The 20,063-nt window shown below is 37.0% G+C and overlaps 1 protein-coding gene across 1 annotated transcript in view; it reads left to right on the forward strand.

The window, feature by feature from the left end:
* Nucleotides 1-20,063, forward strand: part of GNAT3 (G protein subunit alpha transducin 3) — a 53,103-nt gene that overhangs the window by 3,621 nt on the left and 29,419 nt on the right. Inside the window, exon 2 of the mRNA XM_068972641.1 lies at nucleotides 18,222-18,264. Coding sequence (XP_068828742.1) covers nucleotides 18,222-18,264 — 43 coding nt within the window. The remainder of the gene's footprint in view (nucleotides 1-18,221; nucleotides 18,265-20,063) is intronic.

The following is a 20,063-nucleotide window of genomic DNA, read 5'->3' on the forward strand; positions in this document are numbered from 1 at the left end:
TGATTTTGTGTATTAGACTCTGATCCTAATAAACTAGAGTCAGTTCAGTCACTTAGTCATATCTGACTGTTTGCGACCCCATGGACTACAGCACACCAGGCTTCCCTGACCATTACTGAATTGTGGAGCTTATTCAAACTCATGTCTATCGAGTCAGAGATGCCATCCAACCACCTCATCCTCTGTTGTCCCCTTCTCCTCCTGCATTCAATCTTTCCCAGCATCAGGGTCTTTTCCAATAAGTCATTTCTTCACATCAGGTGGCCAAAGTATTGGAGTTTCAGCTTCAGCATCAGTCCTTCCAATGAATATTCAGGACTGATTTCCTTTAGGATGGACTGGTTGGATCTCCTGGCAATCCAAGGGACTCTCAAGAGTCTTCTCCAACACCACAGTTCAAAAAATAAATTCTTCAGCACTCAGATTTTTTTACAGTCAACTCTCACATCCATACATGACTACTGGAAAAACCACAGCCTTGACTAGACAGACCTTTGTTTGCAAAGTAATGTCTCTGCTTTTTAGTATGCTATCTAGGTTGGTCATAGCTTTTCTTCCAAGGAGCAAGAGTCTTTTAATTCCATGGCTGCATTCACCATCTGCGGTGATTTTGGAGCTCAAGAAAAGAAAGTCTATCACTATGTCCATTGTTTCCCCCTCTATTTGCCATGAAGTGATGGGACCAGATGCCATGATCTTATTTTTCTGAATGTTGAGTTCTAAGCCAGATTTTTCACTCTCTTCTTTCACTTTCATTAAGAGGTTCTTTAGTTCTTTGCTTTCTGCCATAAAGGTGGTATCATCTTGCATATCTGATGTTATTGATATTTTTCCCGGAAATCTTATTCCAGCTTGTGCTTCATCCAGCCTGGCATTTTGCATGACATACTCTGCACATAAGTTAATTAAGCAGGGTGACAATATACAGCCTTGATGTACTCATTTTCCTATTTGGATCCAGTCTGTTGTTCCATGTCCAGTTCTTACTGTTGCTTTCTGACCTGCATATAGATTTCTGAGGAGGCAGGTCAGATGCTCTGGTATTTCCATTTCTTTAAGAACTCTCCACAGTTTGATGTGATCCACTCAGTCAAAGACTTTGACATAGACAATAGAGCAGAAGTAGATGTTTTTCTGGAACTCTCTTGCTTTTTTGATGATGTTGGCAACTTGATCTCTGGTTCCTCTACCTTTTCTACATCCAGCTTGAACACCTGGAATATTTCACAGTTCACATACTATAGAAGCCTGGTATGGGGAATTTTGAGCCTTGCTTTGCTAAGTGTGTGAGGAGAGTGCAATTGTGCAGTAGTTTGAACATTCTTTGACATTGTCTTTCTTTGGGATTGGAATGAAAACTGACCTTTTCCAGTCCTGTGGCCACTGCTGAGTTTTCCCAATTTGCTGACATATTAAGCGCGGCACTTTCACAGCATCATCTTTTAGGATTTGAAATATTTCAACTGGAATTCCATCACCTCAACTAGCTTTCCTCATAGTGATGCTTCTTAAGGCTCACTTGATTTTGCATTCTGGGATGTCAGGCTCTAGGTGAGTGATCACACCGTCATGGTCATCTGGGTCATGAAGATCTCTTTTGTATAGTTCTTCTGTGTGTTCTTGCCAACGCTTCTTAATATCTTCTGCTTCTGTTAGGTCCACACGATTTCTGTTCTTTATTGTGCCCATCTTTGCATAAAATGTTCCCTTGGTATAGAGATTTTCTTGAGGAGATCTCTTATCTTTCCCATTCTATTGTTTTCCTCTATTTCTTTGCACTGATCACTGAGGAAGGCTTTCTTATCTCTCCTTGCTATTCTTTGGAACTCTGCATTCAAATGGGTATAGCTTTCCTTTTCTCCTTTGCCTTTAGCGTCTCTTCTTTTCACAGCTATTTGAAAGGGCTCCTCAGACAACCATTTTGCCTTTTTGCATTTCTTTTTCTTGGGAATGGTCTTGATCCCTGCCTCCTGTACAATGTCACTAACCTTTGTCAGCAGTTCTTTATGCACTGTGCCTATCAGATCTAATCTTTTGAATATATTTGTCATTTCCTCAGTATAATCATAAGGGATTTGATTTAGGTCACACCTGAATGGTCTAGTGGTTTTCCCTTTCTTTCTTCAAGTTAAGTCTGAATTTGGCAATAAGGAGTTCATGATCTGAGCCACAGTCAGCTCCTGGTCTTGTGTTTGCTGACTGTATAGAGCTTCTCCATCTTTGGCTTCTTATAATCTATGAGCCATTCCATGTAGTACCACCCAAGACGGATGGGTCATGGTGGAGAGTTCTAACAAAACTTATTACACTGAAGAAGGAAATTGCAAACCACTTCAGGATTCTTGCCTTAAAAACCCCATGAACAATAACAACAACAAAACCCCATGAACAGTATAAAAAGACAAAATTATATGCCACTGAAAGATGAACTCCCCAGGTTAGTAGGTGCCCAATATGCTACTAGAGAACAGTGGAGAGATAACTCCAGAAGGAATGAAGGGATGGAGCCAAAGCAAAAACAACACCCAGTTGTGGATGTGACTGGTGATAGAAATAAAGTCTGATGGTGTAAAGAGCCATGTTGCATAGGAACCTGGACTGTTAGGTTCATGAATCAAGGTAAATTGGAAGCGGTCAAACAGGAGACGGCAAGAGTGAACATCGGCATTTTAGGTATCAGTGAACTAAAATGGACTGGAATGGGTGAATTTAACACAGATGACCATTATATCTACTACTGTGGGCAAGAATCCCTTAGGAGAAATGGAGTAGCCCTCATAGTCAACAAAAAGTCCAAAGTTCAGTACTTGGATGCAATCTCAAAAACAACAGAATGATCTCTGTTAGTTTCCAAGGCAAACCATTCAATATCACAGTAATCCAAGTCTTTGCCCCAACCAGTAATGCTGAAGAAGCTGAAGTTGTACGGTTTTATGAAGCCCCACAAGACTTTCTAGAACTAACACCCCAAAGAGATGTTCTCATCATTATAGGGGACTGGAATGCAAAAGTAGAAAGTCAAGAGATAACTGGAGTAACAGGCTAATTTGGCCTTGGAATTCAAAATGAAGCAGGCAAAGGTTAACAGAGTTTTGCCAAAAGAACACGCTGGTCATAGCAAACACACTCTTCCAACAACAAAAGAGAAGACTCTACACATGGACATCACCAGATGGTCAATAAACTAGAACACAAAGGTTTAATTCCTGCCTCAATATTTTATATTCAAATATAATTTGCTACTTAAAATAGTTTTTCTTTTAAGATATCTCGAAATTTCACTTCCTGACCAGCATATGATTCTTTACCATTTCATACTTGTTCACACCTACTGAATTCTATGTTTGATTTCATATTGCTTTCTTTCAAAGTTGACCATTTCATCTGTGTCCCTCCTAAAAGTCTAAAATGTTCTTTACCCTAATCCTCTGTCTTAATTGACATTCACAACCTCAAACCTGGATAACTCCTCAAAGTTCCCACTTATTATTGTTCTAATAACACTACTCCCAACTGATTTCTTCCAAAGTAACATTATTTAGTATCTTTTCAGCCTTTAGTGCTGATCCTGGTCCCAGGTAAACACCTAATTTCCTCCATTCCCAGGTGCTGTAGAATAAAATGATGCATCATTCTCAGTTTCCTGGTTGACAATTTCCTGTTTTTAACTTTCAGTTCACTTCAGTCACTTAGTCGTGTCTGACTCTTTGCGTCCCCATGGACTGCAGCACACCAGGCCTCCCTGTCCATCAACAACTCCTGGAGTTTACTCAAACTTATGTCTATTGAGTCGGTGATGCCATCCAACCACCTCATCCTCTGTTGTCCCCTTCTCCTCCTGCTTTCAATCTTTGCCAGCATCAGGGTCTTTTCAGATGAGTCAGGTTTCTCATTAGGTGGCCAAGGTATTGGAGTTTCAGCTTCAGCATCAGTCCTTCCAATGAATATTCAGGACTGATTTCCTTTAGGATGGACTGGATGGATCTCTTTGCAGTCCAAGTGACTCTCCAACACCACAGTTCAAAAGCATAAATTCTTCAGGGCTCAGTTTTCTTTATAGTCCAAATTTTTCACCCATACATGATTACTGGAAAAACCATAGCTTTGACTAGATGGACCGTTGTTGGCAAAGTAATGTCTCTGCTTTTTAATATGCTGTCTAGATTGGTCATAACTTTTCTTCCAAGGAGCAAGTGTCTTTTAACTTCATGGCTGAACTCACCATCTGCAGTGACTTTGGAGACCCCCAAAATAAAGTCTGTCACTGTTTCCACTGTTTCCCCATCTATTTGCCATGAAGTGATAGGACCAGATGCCATGATCTTATTTTTTTGCATGTTGAACTTTAAGCCAACTTTTTCACTCTCCTCTTTCACTTTCAAGAGGCTCTTTAGTTCTTCATTTTCTGGCATAAGGGTATTGTCATCTGCATATCTGATGTTATTGATATTTTTCCTGGAAATCTTGATTCCAGCTTGTGCTTCATCCTGCCTGGCAGTTTGCATGATGTACTCTGCATATAAGTTAAATAAGCAGGGTGACAATATACAGCCTTGATGTACTCCTTTCCCAATTTTGAACCAGTCTGTTGTTCCAGGTCCAGTTCTGACTGTTGCTTCTTGACCTGCCTACAGAGTCTCAGGAGGCAGGTCAGGAGCTCTGGTATTTTCACCTCTTGAAGTATTTTCCACAGGTGTGATACACACAGTCAAAGGCTTTGGCATAGTCAATAGAGCAGAAGTAGATGATTTTCTAGAACTCATTTGCTTTTTCAATGATCCAACAGATGTTGGCAATTTGATCTCTGGTTCCTCTGCCTTTTCTAAAACCAGCTTAAACATCTGGAATTTCATGGTTCACAAACTGTTGAAACCTGGCTTAGAGAATTTTGAGCCTTCTTTGCTAGCCTGTGAGATGAGTGCAATTGTTCAGTACCTTAAGCATTTTTTGGCATTACCTTTCTTTGGGATTGGAATGAAAACTGACCTCTTCCAGTCCTATGGGCACTGCTGAGTTTTCCAAATTAGCTGGCATATTGAGTAACAGCATCATCTTTTATGACTTGAAAGAGCTCAACTGGAATTCCATCACCTCCACTAGCTTCATTCATAGTGATGCTTCCTAAAGCCCACTTGACTTCGGATGTCTGGCTCTAGGTGAGTGATCACACCACACTGTGTTCTTGCCACCTCTTCTTAATACCTTCTGCTTCTGTTTGGTCCATATCACTTCTGTCCTTTATCGTGCCCATATTCACATGAAATGTTCCCTTGTTGTGTCTAATTTTCTTGAAGAAATCTCTAGTGTTTCTCATTCTATTGTTTTCCTGTATTTCTTTGCACGGACCACTGAGGAAGGCTGTCTTATCTCTCCTTGCAATTCTTTGGAACTCTGCATTCAAATGGGAGTTTTTAACCTTAGCCAGGCTAATAATTATTTTACTTATTTGTAGTTTATTACTAAAATATTCCAAAAGGCAGCTATTTGTACATTTCCAACATCACTTTCAACTACAATCGCCTCTCCTTCCACCTCACCCTAGATGACCACTGCTCGTAAGACAGTCATCAAACATCATCTCCAAAGCTTTCTCCAAAGCATCTCTTCACTAAGCTTTCCTTCATTCTCTTCCATTTTAACTAGTTTTAAGGAATTTGTGGTATTCCATTCTCATTTAAGGCTAACTTCAGCCTTTGTGCTATAAACTGTATCCCCTTCTATACTTTAAGAGTTTTGCTTTATGAATTATCCCGTTTGTCACTTTCAAACTTCTTCTCTGCTAGCTCCTTCCTCTTGGCAGATAATGATATTTCTTCCCAGTCACCTAGAGATTTTTCTTTGATTCCATAAATAAAGCTCATTTGATTCACCTTATATAGTCATCTTTTAAAATGTGTTTATACTAAAATACTTCTCAAACTAGTCTATGGTCACTTCTTCTATTGCTACACTGCTTCCATTCTCTTCAGTTAACTGAGATCTAACTTGTATATTCATTCTCCTCTTTACCAAAAATGATCTCTCACAGATCCCTGATAATCTGCAATTCACAAAGCTGAGACCTCAATAACTGAATTTTCCTTAACTCCTGTTACACTGCAATACTTTCTAATTTTTTATATCCCTCTACTCCTCACTTCATTCAAGCTTGCTTCTTTTTCCTCCTTTTATAAGTAGTTTCACTCACCAAAATTTGTCCTTGAGCCTTTGTGTTTTTCAGTCTGTACTGTATCAGGGATCTCATATCAGGACATAGCTATCACTTCCAGAAGAATGACTCTAACATCCTTTCTTTTGCCCAATTTCTGGATCTGTAATTGTGTCAACTAAAAATTAGCAGTTGCCATGGTTACTTGCCATCTACCTCTGCAAGGAATAAATCATGTACTGCTACAGCTGCTGATCTTCAACACCCCCTTAAAGAAGTTCAGGGTAGAAAACAGAAACGAGGCACTCTGTCCTTTAGGAAAAACTGGCAGAACAGGTCTTCAGATAGATGGTTTTGGGAGCCAATTTTATAAGCTCAATTCTTGTATTTCCTTATATCTAGAAAAGCACTCAAAGCACTAACATCTACTCCTTATGACTAGGTGTAACCTTCGTGACGCTAGAAGAAACTTTTTACAAAACATGTGTGCTCGATTGCACGTACTCCCCCTTCTCCAAAATTACATATATAATGACTCTCCCCCTACCTCTTTGGCGCAGTTTCTCAACGCTATTAGAAATGTTATCTTCTGGGCTATAGACTTCATTTTGCCCCCAAATAAAACTTAACTCAAACTCTCACATTTTACGTTTTTTTTTAAGTCAACAATTGTTATTTATCAATAACTTTGGGGCACCTAGCAATCATTCTCCAAGTTTATCTTGCTGTCCATTCATCCTCAAACTTCATCTTTTTAATGAGGCCCTTCATTATATTCTTTTCCATTATATTCACTCTAGTATTTCAATCTTCTTTAATTCCTTTCTTTGTAATCATTCTCTATTCATTGTTGAAAGATTGATCTTTGTTACAAAGCTTGGTTCTAGCCTTATCTCTGATAGAATGGGTCTCATGTTTCTCTTATTCCACCACTCTGTTATGGTTTTCAATCTACAAGGAAATGCTATGAAATAGTATTTTCATTAAATAGAGAAGAAAATGAGAATTTACTGAGGTAATTCAATTTTTAAGATCACACATTAGTTCACAGGAGAACAAAGGCTTTAACTTTTTTCTCTGTCATTTTTAAATTAGTATCACATTCTAAGTTCTATAATAACAGTGGATATGTCTGCTTTTGTCCTTCACTGATATCCTGGCACAGAAAAGCATGCATGCATAATGCATGGAAGAATAACAGAGTTGGGAACATAAACCATTTCTGTAGGTTGCTTATGGTGACCAAAGCATAGATATGCATTTGGCATTTGCAAAGAACTGGGAAAAAATATGTATGTCATATAATAAGGCATTTTTTTAAGTCAATGAAGCTTTTGATAGATTTTCAGAAATGTAAATGAGAATAATAATACTTGGATTTTTTTGTCTAAGACTATCCAAGCTATGCTATAAGATACTTTATGCAGGTGCTTGAGGTAGGTAGGCCAATTAGGAAATTGTCACTACTCTGCAAACACTTGATGAGATTGTAAATTAAGGCAAAAATTACAAGTTTGAAAGTGAGATTTGAGGGATCTTATGAGACAAAATAATAAAGCCTGGTGACTTGACTGCCTGTGGCTGTTAAGTCAGAGGAATGATTAAAGGCAGAATAAGGAATAGTGATTATTTTATTCATCAGTATGTGAAATACAGAACAAAGTTTAGGTTGGGGACAAAACAAAAAGAGTAGTCATTTGAGACATTCAAATTTGTATCATTTGGAGAACAACCAAGTGGAGATATCTATTAAACAGATGAACATATGGGTCCAGAAATCAGGACGGGTAACTCAAGTGAGAGCTGTTACTTTGATGTATTCAATTCCTGTTCTCTTTTTCCCAGATATACAGTATACAAAGGCCAACTGTATAATTAACCAAGGTCTTAGTTTGAAGAATTCATAGAAAATGTGTAACTGTTCCCCAACTAAGGAACACTTAGATAAATTCTATCAATCCATCCTTCTATCATCTACATTTCTATCTAAAGCAAATGTGTGGGAAATATCACATAATTATATATTTCATTGCCCCCCCCCTTTTTAGCCTAAGAAGTACATTAAAAAGATGAGAAAAGAAAGAAAGAAAGTGAAGTCGCTCAGTCGTATCCGACTCTTTGCAACCCCATGGACTGCAGCCTACCAGGTTCCTCTGTCCATGGGATTTTCCAGGCAAGAATACTGGAGTGGGTTGCCATTTCCTTCTCCAGGAGATCCTCCCGACCCAGGGACTGAACCCCAGTTTCCCGCATTGTAGGCAGATGCTTTATTGTCTGAGCCACCAGAAGGACACCATCTGAGCCACCAAAAGGATTTTGAAGTTAAAATACTTCAAAATCCTAGAAGGCATATATATATGATGTTTTAAATATTATCAACTATTTTAAAACAAGTATAAAACTGGAAGTATTTAAATAAATTTTCATTAGGAAGGAAAGAGTACATAGCCACAACATTCTCACAAATGAAATATGCGTGTTTGGCTGGTGACTTTTTACAGTTTCAGAATGCTCATCATTACTACATCATAGAAATAGGTACTTGATGTAACACTAGTAATTGAAATAAATCTGACACCATATGACTACTAATGTAATTCACTACAAAAACCCCCACAAAATTACTTATATTTATGCTAAGATATTTACATCACACTGGATCTAATCACCACACAAATACAGAATATTGGACATTATATAATAAACTGTCCTAGACTTTAAAAAATGACAGTTATGAAAACAAAATAACAACAGCAGTATAACATGGGAAACAGTATAAATTAAGAATTTAAATGGCATAATATACAAAGGAAATGTGTAAGACTTGATTGGATCCTGGATCCAAGAAATATAAAAGGTCTGAAAAACAATTTGGAACAATCAAATAAATATGAATATGGAGTATATTTTATATAACATTTTGGATTTGTATAGATATTCTTAAGCATGAAAATAGTGTTGTGATTTTCTGGAACAATGAGCTATTCTTAGAAGATGCATTCTGAAATATTTACAGGTGAAGTGTGTGATTGCTTTCAAGAGGTTCAGCAAAACAAAGCATAAATATAATGACAGATATACATATATACATGTATATATGTGTGTGTATGAATTTATATATATGAAAAAATACAAAGGACAAAGTGCTAATAATTGGTAAGGTGAAGGAATAAAATATAGGTATCTAATGTACTATTTTCTCAAAATTCCATAGTTTATAAGATTATTAAAATTAAATGTTTGGGGAAAATAAGTGTATCTTGGGATATTATTTTTCTGATAAAAGAAAATAGACAAATATATCTGCAAATTCATCCATATTATTTTGCAAATGGATTCTTTCAAATACTTCATGAGCAGATCACGTTAAAATCATAAAAACTTTTAAAGGAAATCCTTCTCAAAAGATTATTTGATAAACTTAACAATAGAATTTGACAAAAACAGACCAGCTCCTTCATGAATGCAGATCCAAACACCAAACCAAAATATCACCAAACAGATTCCAACAATGTAAAAATGTATATTAAAAGAAAAAAGCCAGAGGTAAGAGAGAATGCAAGAATGACCTGTTGAAATACTATTGGAACATTAATATTATTCACATTATCAGAGGAGAAAGAACATCATGATTATGGCAGGAGATGTGCACACATGTGCATGAACACACATACACGCTAAACAAACTTCTTTTATACATTCTTGATAAAAACTTTTATCACACTACAAATAGAAGGCAATTCCCGTAACAAAATAAAGAGTATGTACAAAATCCTGTAGTAATGGTCATACTTAATGGGGAATATTTAGCTTCATTAACTACAGGTATTGAACAAGGACTTATGGTGATGAATGGACTGACAGTTTCCTCTCTTTGACCTTCTCCTCTTCAATGTTCTCATTAGGGATTTGAGTGAAAGTGGATAAGGCAAAATTTCCCACTTGAGTAAAATTCAGAATTTGGAAGGATACAGTTTAAGGTAAAGTCAGTATTCCAAGTGATCTAAACTAGCAGAAATGCTTGGCCCAAATGAACAGAATTTAGCAGATATCTTTAATTGAAGTTCAAAATCAGCTATACACATGTAGTATACCCATACAGTATGTGGGAAAATCAGTTTGCTAAGTGATGATGCAAAAAAGTAGAAACAAATTAACTGCTAAAAGTTCAAAATAGGTTAAAAAAAATACAGCTACCAAAAAAAAAATAGAAAAAGAACAAAAGAGGTAAACTAATAATAGTATCTATTAAAAAAAGTTTTCTGTTTAGAAATAAGTACTAGGATTGAGGCAGACCTATTTTGTACCCCCATCTTACTAAACCAGAATATCAGTACCCTTAATAAAATCACCTATATCTATGGCAAAATTTTAAGTCAGACAGTGTTTCAGAAGGACATTGGCTCTCACATGGAGTGTGATTCAGAGGGTAAGGAATCTAAAAATCATGTTCCAGAAGAAAGGATGAAAGGAGTCGAACATCTTATAATTGAAACATCTCTTGGAAAAGTGGAGAATCCTTCAAATAATACAGAATGTTGAGAACTCATTGTAAGTTAGACTTTGTACCAACTATTTCAATCTACCCAAACCCTAGGAGATAGATATCAGTAAGTCAATTTTATAAAGGAGGAAACTCTGAGATTAACTTCCATCAAGACACCCAGATTCAGCAATGAGTACAACCTCACATTTATTCCAAAACATGAGTTTGCTTATTACATTTCACTACCCACTATCTAGGCTATATGATGGGTTGTAACATGGAAGAGACAGAGAAGTTTGTTGTTGCTCGATGAGAAAGAGGAATAGTGAGTGAAATACAATTGCTTCTAAACAAGAAACAAAGCTAAAAATCTTTTATGTTAATAGTCTACCAAAAGATTACAACCATAAACTGTATACCCATATGTCTATGAAAGTTCATATCTTCCATATTAATTTTTTAAAAGTGATTTTAAATTTATGTCTTGTTTGGGAACACATGTAAGAATTAAAGATTTTAAAATTTAATAAAAAAAAAATAAATAAAAAATAAAAATAAAAAAAAAAAATATTAAAAAAAAAAAAAATAAAAAAAAAAATAAATTTATGTCTTGACATCATATTGACATTACCAGTTAATAATTGAAAAGAAGGCATCATTATAAGATTAGTATTAGGCTGTATAGTGTCACCCTGCTTATTTAACTTATATGCAGGGTACATCTTGTGAAATGCTGGGCTGGATGAAGCACAAGCTGGAATCAAGATTGCCAGGAGAAATATCAATAACCTCAGATATGCAGATGACACCACCCTTATGGCAGAAAGTGAAGAAGAACTAAAGAGCCTCTTGATGAAAGTGAAAGAGGAGAGTGAAAAAGCTGGCTTAAAACTCAACATTCAGAAAACTAAGATCATGGCATCTGATCCCATCACTTCATGGGAAATAGATGGGGAAACAATGCAATGACAGACTTTATATTTTGGGGGCTCCAAAATCACTGCAGATGGTGACTGCAGCCATGAAATTAAAAGACACTTGCTCCTTGGAAGGAAAGTTATGACCAACCTAGACAACATATTAAAAAGCAGAGATATTATTTTGCCAAGCAAGGTGCATCTAGGCAAAGCTATGGTTTTTCCAATAGTCATGTGTGGATGTGAGAGTTAGACTATAAAGAAAGCTGAGTGCTGAGGAATTGATGCTTTTGAACTGTGGTGTTGGAGAAGACTCTTGAGAGTCCCTGGGACTGCAAGGAGATCCAACCAGTCCATTCTAAAGGAGACCAGCCCTGGGTGTTCATTGTAAGGACTGATGCTGAAGCTGAAATTCCAGTACTCTGGCCACCTGATGCAAAAAACTGACTTATTGGAAAAGACCCTTATGCTGAGAAAGATTGAAGGCAGGAGGAGAAGGGGACAACAGAGGATGAGATGGTTGGATGGCATTACCAACTCAATGGACATTAGTTTGAGCAAGTTCTGGGAGTTGTTGACGGACAGGGCAGCCTGGCGTGCTGCAGTCCACAGGGTCGCAAAGAGTTAGACACAACTGAGCGACTAAACTAAAGTGAACTGATAGTATTAGTATGGGAGTGAAATGGCACCCCAACTCCAGTGTTCTTGCCTGGAGAATCCCAGCGACGGGGGAGCCTGGTGGGCTGCCGTCTATGGGGTCGCACAGAGTCGGACAGGACTGAAGCGACTTAGCAGCAGCAGTAGCAGCAGGAACTTAATTTCGTTGTTTTAAGTTAGGTCTAGGACTGTAGATGAGTATCATAATTTCTACTAGATTCGGTATTCTCATGTATAGAAAGAAGATGCATGCACAGCTGGTGGGCTTCTAAGGTTTCAGCCTTCTGCACAGTTATGTGTATTTAAGAGTACCTACAAAAAAGCTTCTGCAGGATTATAAATGAGGGTTTATTTTCATTTTGCCTATTTTAACAAGTTATGGAATGAGTGAGCAGGATTTGAGTGTGTTTAGGTGAAATTTAGTTACTGGTATAGATCTATAATGGCTTCTCTGCTGGCTCAGACAGTAAAGAATCACCTGCAAAGCAGGAGACCTGGGTTCAATTCCTGGGTGGGGAAGATCCCCCAGAGAAGGGAATGGCAACCTACTCCAGCATTCTTTCTGGAGAATTCCATGGACAGGAGCCTGGTGAGTTATGGGGTCCTGGTGACTCATGGGGTCTCAAAGAGTAGGACGTGTCTGTGTCACTAACACTTTCACTTCACACTTCACTTCATAGACATCATGTACCCTTAAAAATTTTTGAATATATTTGCAAAGAAAAATGTGGAATAAAACCTCTAATTTATACTTATTAAGAATAAAACAATTTATGAGTATTAAAGTATGAATTAAGTATAAACTTAAATATTTAATTATTTGACACATTTTCTACTTCGAAGAAATAAATAGCTTATTAAAATTCCCTCATTACACTTTGACCCAGATAATAATATTAGTCACCATCACAATTAGGAAGGAATAGATTATTTCAGGATGCCCTTGGCTTGCGTAAACATGCTATTTTGATGTCTATATTTGGCTGTGTAGCATGATCTAATCTTAAAAGAATGGAATGATGATTGTGAACTAAGACCTAGAAACATTGTGAGAATGGGACTCAATAATTTATTCCTAAAAAAACTTTGCAGCAGGGCAAATAATAAGTTAGATTTTAGACAGATGGGCTTTTCTTCAGGAATTTTCATCTTATTCCTATAGTTGCCTATACTGAGTCTTCATATAGAAGCCTGAAGTCACCACATAGAGCAGGAAATAGCCGGTAGCTATTTTAAAATCTTTCAAAGGAAAATACTGTTTTCATACAGAATTTCATTAAAGAGTAATGCTGTTTTTTTAAAAGTGATTATTCTGCCTATCTGACACACATTTGAATGATCAGTTATCAACAATCTCTGTATAATAACATACCCATTAGCATCAGAAATAGTTCTGGAAACTTGCCAGATCTTAATGAAATATAGTTGTGATTATTTAAAATTTTTTTGTGTGTTCCACAGTGGTTCAAATGTATATCTGTCCATGATACATATGCTGGTACAATTCTGGAAAATTCTTTACACATATTGTTATTCTCAAGATAAATAACTGAAATTAAATTAAAATTATCTAAATTATTTTCACTTAATTGTAGAAATTATAGATACTATACCATTATGTAACTGATAGTTAAAAATGAGACATTCTCAACCTCTCAGATTTTCTCGAAAATTTTTTCATTCAGTGCTTCCACTCTAGTTGAAGAAAATGCAACATTAAATATTTCTGAATGGATAAGTCCTGGGGTTTCTATTGGGCCAATTGGTTTTCCTCCCATATCCCCAGAACTCTGCAATTTTCCATCTAGCAAAACTGAAAACATACTTAGAGAAGTAAGATATACTAGAAATCTTTTAGTTGTGTAGGATGATGCTGCGATTTCTAATGTCTACTTCTACTGTTGGAGTTTTTTAAAAAACTACCAAGAACAGTTTTGTAATCTTATTGAATAAGTTTTCTTTCAAAGCAATGCAGTCTGGAGCAAAATAGCAAATTACACAAAGCCAGTAAACCAAGATATTGTGCAAAGCTCACTGATTTACTCTTGCCATCCTCACAAACATAACCGTTAGCCATGGAAAATAATATAGCCAGTTGTCTTCTGAAAACAAGTGAGGTGATATTTTAATGTGATTTTCACTTTAATCTCAAATTTCTCAGTCTTAGACATGGCAGCCTCTATTAAATGGTTGTGCCCCATCTGTGAGTTTTGTTTGATTAGATTTAAAATCTACGAAGAAAGATTAGCAAATCTGCTGAGGCTGATTTTGTATTTATCAACTTTGTTGTATCATTTCACACTGAGTGGTGTGGAAAAGGCTAGCATTAAACCACAAAGCAAACTATGCTGGAGGTTTATCCAAGAGGAAGAATCTATAAATCATCACCAGCAATAAAATTATTTTATTTACCATAGCTTCACTACTTTGATTCCTCAGCATCCTATAAGGTGGGCAGTTCTTTCAGATAGCTACAGATACATACTTTTCTTGGAAAAACATAAGAAAATTTTTCTCTGAGTAAGAAAAAACCAATTTTCTGTGAAGTAGAATTAAACTGAGGTGTAGTTGTATTTCCTCATCAGAGTTTAAGAAAACATTGAGTCAGGGAGAAATCATTCAATGTGAAGAAACTGACATAAAACACAAGGACAAAATGTTACTTTTGAAGTACTGTCTGAGTTTAAATAATGCATTTGTTTCACTGAGATTCTACTATTAAGCACTGTTCTACGTGCTTTTGATATGTGAGTGAACAAAACAGACTAATTCCCTTGCCCTTGTGGAATTTACTTTGCAGTGCTTGCAGACAGGAAAATTTAAAAACTATATGTGAATAATGTGTTACTTTGTAGAGTAAGGTAACTGCTAGGGAAAAAAGTGAGGCAAGGAAAGGACCATAGTGGGTGACAGGGGGTTTAGAAATTTAGATAGTGTAGTCAGGATCCTCTGATTCAATACAGATTTTCATATAATTTGAATAAAATTCTTAGATTCAGGGTTGCTAGAAGTCATGACTTTTGTTCCATAAAATTATACTAGTTTTAGTAAAACAAGGCAGTTGATTACCATGCTGGTAAGGGATATGTTTACATCTATTAATCAGGTTTCCTAACTTTGGATTTTTCCTGGAAATTTAAATTGTCTTAGTAGTGCTGCTTTGAAATTTGTCCAGAGTTAACAGGCACAGAGACTTTAAACATGTCCTATGACTCAATTTACAATAACATATCAAAGCCTTTGCTTCTCTTAAGGATACAGAAATTAGTGTAAGGTTAAATATTCACTTATTGATCTTTTTTATATGCCTTTTATCAATATTATATTTCAATATCACATTTTTATTGATAAATGTTAATTATAACCTGAGGAACATTGAGTGTTCCTCAATTTATTAAAGTTTCAGTTCAGTTCAGTTCAGTTGCTCAGTCGTGTCCAACTCTTTGCGACCCCATGAATCGCAGCACACCAGGCCTCCCTGTCCATCACCAACTCCCGGAGTTCACTCAGACTCACGTTCATCGAGTCCATGATGCCATCCAGCCATCTCATCCTCGGTCGCCCCCTTCTCCTCCTGCCCCCAATCCCTCCCAGCATCAGAGTCTTTTCCAATGAGTTAACTGTTCGCATGAGGTGGCCAAAGTACTGGAGTTTTAGCTTTACCATCATTCCTTCCAAAGAAATCCCAGGGCTGATCTCCTTCAGAATGGACTGGTTGGATCTCCTTGCAGTCCAAGGGACTCTCAAGAGTCTTCTCCAACACCACAGTTCAAATGCATCAATTCTTCGGTGCGCAGCCTTCTTCACAGCCCAAATCTCACATCCATACATGACCACAGGAAAAACCATAGCCTTGACTGGATGGACCTTAGTCAGCAAAGTAATGTCTCTGCTTTTGAATATACTATCTAGGTTGGTCATAACTTTTCTTCCAAGGAGTAAGTGTCTTTTAATTTCATGGCTGCAGTCACCATCTGCCGTGATTTTGGAGCCCCCCCAAAATAAAGTCTGACACTGTTTTCACTGTTACCCCATCTATTTCCCATGAAGAGATGGGACTGGATGCCATGATCTTCGTTTTCTGAATGTTGAAGTTTAGTGATTCTATATAAAAACTTTATGAACAGATTTGTATTATTCAGGTTTTATCAACTCTTGATGACCCCCTGCTTTTCTCTCATTTATAAACCCAGAATTCCCAAATTTCAAGAAGTTGCCTGATATCACTAAAATGTCTGCAAGTTACAAATGCTGGAGAGGATATGTGGAGAAAAGGGAACCCTCCTACACTGTTGGTGGTGACATAAGTTGGTGCAAGCACTATGGAAAATAGTACAGAAGTTCCTCAGAAAGCTAAAAACAGAATTGCCATATGATCTAGCAATCCTATTCTTGGGCATATATCCAGACAAAACTATAATTTGAAAAGATACATGCACCCTAATGTTCATAGCAGCACTACTCACAATAGCCAAGACATAGAAACAACCTAAGTGTCCATCAGCAGGTGAGAGGATAAAGAAGATGTGGGGCATATACACAATGGAATACTACTCAGCCATTCAAAAATGAAATAATGCCATTGGCAGCAACAGAGAAGCAACTGGAGATTATCATAAGTGAAGTTAGTCAGAAAGAGAAAGACAAACACCATATGATATCACTTAGATGTGGAATCTAAAATATGACACAAATGAACCTATCTATGAAACAGAAAGAGATCAGGGACATAGAAAATAGATTGGTGGTTGCCAGGGTAGGAGGGGTAGGAGAAGGGTGAATTGGGAGTTTTGGATAAGCAGATATAAACTGGTATATATAGAAGGGTAAACAACAAAGTTCTTCTGTATAGCACAGGAAATTATATTTTTTCATTAAAAGTTTATACTTAAAAATTTTTAAATCATGTGATTTTTGTATCTTTTTACGTTTGCCAACAACTAAAATATAGTTGTATATTGTATATCATCAACTAAATAGATGCCCCCAGATACATGCAGTTGGTTCTCTATGGTATTACTGCCACTCCCTTCCCTTCTCTCAGGAATGTGTAACCCATTGTGAGACATTCATTCCTTTGTTATTGTTATCCCAGCAGCTCTTTAGGTTTGCTTAGTGTTATAGGCAGCTTTCTATGTTTAAACATAAAATTCCTATGTAACAAGATAAACATGATGATGAAAACAAAAGCTCATCCTCAATCAGAATAGGCTTTGAATAGTTCTGGAAATAAATTATTGTCTTTTTTTTTCCTTGCTATTTAATCACATAGGATATAGGAAGACACATTCTGGAGTGATCTAGAGACTAGTAGCTCAGACAGTAAAGCATCTGCCTGCAATGCCGGAGACCCAAGTTTGATCCCTGGGTCGGAAGATCCCCTGGAGAAGGAAAATGGCAACCCACTCCAGTGTCCTTGCCTGGAAAATCCCATGGACAGAAGAGCCTGGCGGGCTGTGCAGTCCATGTGGTCACAAAGAGATGGACACAACTGAGTGACTAACACACTCACAGAGACTATAAAGTTGGAACCATTCGAGGGCAAAGTTGAAAACTCAGGAGAGAAAAGCTTTTGTAAAGTTATATTCAAATGCAATAATATATAGATATGTCATCGCCAACTCAATGGACATGAGTTTGACTAAACTCTGGGAGCTGGTGATGGACAGGGAGGCCTAGTGTGCTGCAGTCCATGGGGTTGCAAAGAGTTGGACATGACTGAGTGACTGAACTGAACTGATGTTTTCCTGATGGTATAAACTTCTTGATTTACAAAACACATTCTACCTTGGAGCCAGAATTATATCTGACTCTAGTATCAAGATAGAGGGGTTGCTACTATCTTAGAAAGTAGACAGCCAATAATACCTTTCAAGTCCTGATTGATTACTCTCCTTCTTTACATAAGAGGGTGGTATGTAAAAGATTAACCCACAAGAAAGAGAGTCACAGGTTTTAATGTCTATAAGAAATTGGTTTATCAGTTGATAACACTCCCATATTTCTATTGCAGGAGCAGGAGAATCTGGAAAAAGTACCATTGTGAAACAAATGAAGTAGGTGCCCACTATTTTAAATATTTACTGTTTGACGTCTGTCCACATGGGCTTCCCTTGTGGCTCAGCTGGTAAAGAATCCGCCTGCAACACGGGAGATCATGTATTTGACTATGACTTAAATAAGTACTTTTGGAAAAACTAATCGATAGTCTCTAAACCACAGATAGTGGCAGAGCTGTCACATTTCCTGTGCAAATATTTCTCCAATCCTTTATCTGTAAGCATAACAGATGAGCAATATTACAATTTCCATTTTTCTTTCAAATTTTGCCTCTCAACAAGATGACTACTAAAAGCAATTATGTTTTAAATATATTAATACAGGTATGATTCAGGGTCTTAATATGAGCATAAGCCATAAACATTTCAAAATATGTCAGTGATTCATTTGAAATTAGGAAGAAACAATATTTTTAACTTAATTGGCATTTCGCATGCATGGAAATGAAATGCATATTTAAAGTTATTATCATCATAGATTTCAATTTGTTTTTGTATTTTTCTCTATTTTTTTTTTCTCTTTACAATAAAATAAATAGACCTGAATTCTGAGTAAGGATATTATGAGCACAAAAATGCTCTAATTTAAGAATGCAATATCTAAATGAGTAAATGAAATACTAAGGGGAGTTGAATACGTGAAATCTCATGACTATGTCACTGCTGGAGAATTTCAAAGGACCATCATTGCTAAAGGAGAAGAAGATAATCATTTTTTTGAACTTATTTTTTTACTATGCTTGAGGATCTTTTTCTTTGGAATGTATCCTGGTGACGTAATGATCCCAACTAATGATGAAATTGTCTGTTTGAAGTCTGATGTTGTTTGGTCACTATATCCAACTCTCGTGACCCCATGGACTGTAGCCCACCAGGCTCCTCTGTCCATGGGATTTTCCAGGCAAGAATACTGGAGTGTGTTGCCATGCCCTACTCCAGGGGATATTCCCAACCCAGGGATCAAACCTGGGTTCCCCACATTGGCAGGTGGATTCTTTACCTCTGAGCCACCAGGGAAGCCCACACTTTAAGCTAGGGAAGCATATAATATCTGCCTCTATATTCTACGGATAGGTCTAAATCAGAATAAACAACTTATTTTCCCATGTGTCTTTTAGTCCCCTGCAATGATTATAGCAACAGCAGCCTCTACAGAAATAAATCTATGTGTAGTTACAGTGACCCCTGACTCTTTCAACCAAGTTATGCAACATCTACACAAGTTATGTCTCCAAACATGTCGCTTAACCCTACTGTCACTGCTTCAGTTCAGAACCTCAGCATTGCTTACCTGGATTACAGTGGCATCATGCTATATCGTTTCTGCTTCTCTTCTTTCCACTGTGTTAGCCACACTGCCACCAGCTATCTCTGCAGAAACTATTCTCTCTTTCATGAATTGAACTCTTCACCTAACAAGATCAAACTCCCAGAACACTTAAACATTTCAGAATCCAGCTCTTGCCTATCTCTTCATCCTAATATCCCATAATCCCTCCCCTCCTTTCTGCCTCAGAAATGCTGAATTTAACACAGTGCTATGGACTAGCATACCATGGGTGGCAATATAGCTTAGTGGCTAAGATCGCAGGCTCTGAAATCAGGCTGTGTGTGTTGACCAGCTGTACCACCCATTAATGGAATAAGTCAGGGACAGCATCTTTATGTATTTATGCCTTTGTTTCTACCTTGAAATGTAGGTGATAACTTTTATTGATACCTACTTTAAGTCAGGACTCATTGCAAGAAACAAAATGACGCATAAGCACTTAAAACAATGTTTGGCACATACTGAA

This window comes from Capricornis sumatraensis, chromosome 5, assembly GCF_032405125.1.
Source record: "Capricornis sumatraensis isolate serow.1 chromosome 5, serow.2, whole genome shotgun sequence".
In the NCBI taxonomy this organism is placed as follows: Eukaryota; Metazoa; Chordata; class Mammalia; order Artiodactyla; family Bovidae; genus Capricornis; species Capricornis sumatraensis.